Source organism: Olea europaea, unplaced genomic scaffold (assembly GCF_002742605.1).
Source record: "Olea europaea var. sylvestris unplaced genomic scaffold, O_europaea_v1 scaffold1749, whole genome shotgun sequence".
Lineage (NCBI taxonomy): Eukaryota > Viridiplantae > Streptophyta > Magnoliopsida > Lamiales > Oleaceae > Olea > Olea europaea.
This window is the reverse complement of record NW_019235207.1, coordinates 76,225-77,921: the sequence shown is the minus strand read 5'-3', so window position 1 is coordinate 77,921 and position 1,697 is coordinate 76,225. Positions and strand designations below refer to the sequence as shown.

Sequence of the window (1,697 nt, the reverse complement as noted above, 5' to 3'; positions counted from 1 at the left end):
CCTAGGTGAGTGTGGTCGGGAGAGAAGTTTGGGAGAAAATGATTTGGAAATGAAAGTAAAAAAACAACCCACGCCTTTTTTATGCCATGCGGCCGCATGGCTTTATGCCTTGCGGTCGCATGGTTCAAGTGGCTCTTGCCACTTGAGTTTTGATAGGTGATAGTGCGGTCGCACTGTGCGACCGCACGAGTAAAAAATAATTTTTTTAAATACTTCTAAACATTCTGAGACGTGTATGGATCGTAAATTCAGTACCCAAAACCAATTTTTTTTTAAAAATAATTGACATGTGAAATTTAGAAAAAAAACAAAATTTACCTTGAAATGTGTGAATTTCACACCCAATCTCCCAAACTACTCCAATCAACCTGACTCGTGTGTACAGTGCTTGGACTTTTTTAACATGTATGGATGATCGATGACCACATAAAGAAAATATAAAATGAAATTGAAACAAAAATAATCCCTAATCTAAGTGCAGAGAGCATAATAAATTAAATGAAAATGGATACAGTGGGTTATCTCCCACCCAGCGCTAGGTTATAGTTGATAGCTCGACTTTTCTGTAGCCGCTTCATTCTGGCATCTCGAGTTGAACGGTGGACTTTTGGTTGGAAAAGTCACCGCCCCAATAGTGTTTTAGACTTTGTCCATTAACAGTGAAGGTACCCTTAGTCTCGTGGCTCACTTGTATAGCCCCATATGGTAGAACTTTCATGACAGTATAAGGACCCGACCACCTTGATCTTAGTTTTCCTGGGAAAAGCTTGAGTCTTGAGTTATTCAATAGCACTCTCTGCCCCACTTCAAACTCTCGCCTCTGAATATGCATGTCGTGCCATTTCTTTGTTCGTTCCTTGTAAAGTTTTGAATTTTCATAAGCTTCCATTCTAAACTCATCTAACTCATTAAGTTGCAGCAGACGCTTTTCACCGGCGGCACTCAAGTCCATATTCAACTGTTTCATCGCCCAGTATGCCCGGTGCTCCATTTCTAGTGGCAGATGGCAAGCTTTCCCAAAGACTAGGCAGTATGGAGACATGCCTATCGGGGTCTTGAATGCTATTCTGTAAGCCCATAATGCATCGTCCAGCTTTTTAGACCAATCCTTTCTAGATGAATTCACAGTGACTTCTAGTATTCTCTTCAACTGCCGATTAGATACCTCAACTTGCCCACTGGTTTGTGGATGATATGGCATAGCAACATGGTGTTTAACGCCATATTTATTCAGCAACTTCTCAAACTGGCGATTACAGAAATGCTTGCCCCCATCGCTGATTATAGCCCGCAGTGTACCATATCGAGTGAAAATGTATTTCTTCAAGAATCCAATTACTGTCTTTGAGTCATTTGTTGGCAAAGCAATTGCTTCCACCCATTTTGATACGTAATCCACTGCCACCAAGATATACTGATTTGAGAACGAAGGGGGGAAAGGTCCCATGAAGTCAATTCCCCAAACATCAAATATCTCTACTTCCAAAATGTTGTTCAGTCGCATTTCATTCCTCCTCGAGATATTCCCAGTGCGTTGATATCTGTCACACCTCTTAACAAACTCAAATGTGTCTCTAAACAGTGTAGGCCAGTGGAAACCTGATTGTAGAATCTTTGCAGCTGTTTTTGAAGCCCCAAAGTGCCCTGCGTAAGCAGATGAATGGCAGTACTCGAGAATCTCATGTACTTCTTCCTCA

At 41.4% G+C, this 1,697-nt stretch overlaps 1 protein-coding gene across 1 annotated transcript; it reads right to left on the bottom strand.

The window, feature by feature from the left end:
* Positions 1–574: 574 nt before the first annotated feature.
* Positions 575–1,042, bottom strand: LOC111377944. Its single transcript, XM_023001104.1, has one exon. It carries the CDS (start codon positions 1,040–1,042, stop codon positions 575–577), a length of 468 nt encoding a protein of 155 aa, XP_022856872.1.
* Positions 1,043–1,697: the final 655 nt, after the last annotated feature.

Excerpts from the sequence above, each read along its gene's own strand:
- LOC111377944 (XM_023001104.1), bottom strand. The coding sequence starts at position 1,042 with ATGTCTCCATACTGCCTAGTCTTTGGGAAAGCTTGCCATCTGCCACTA.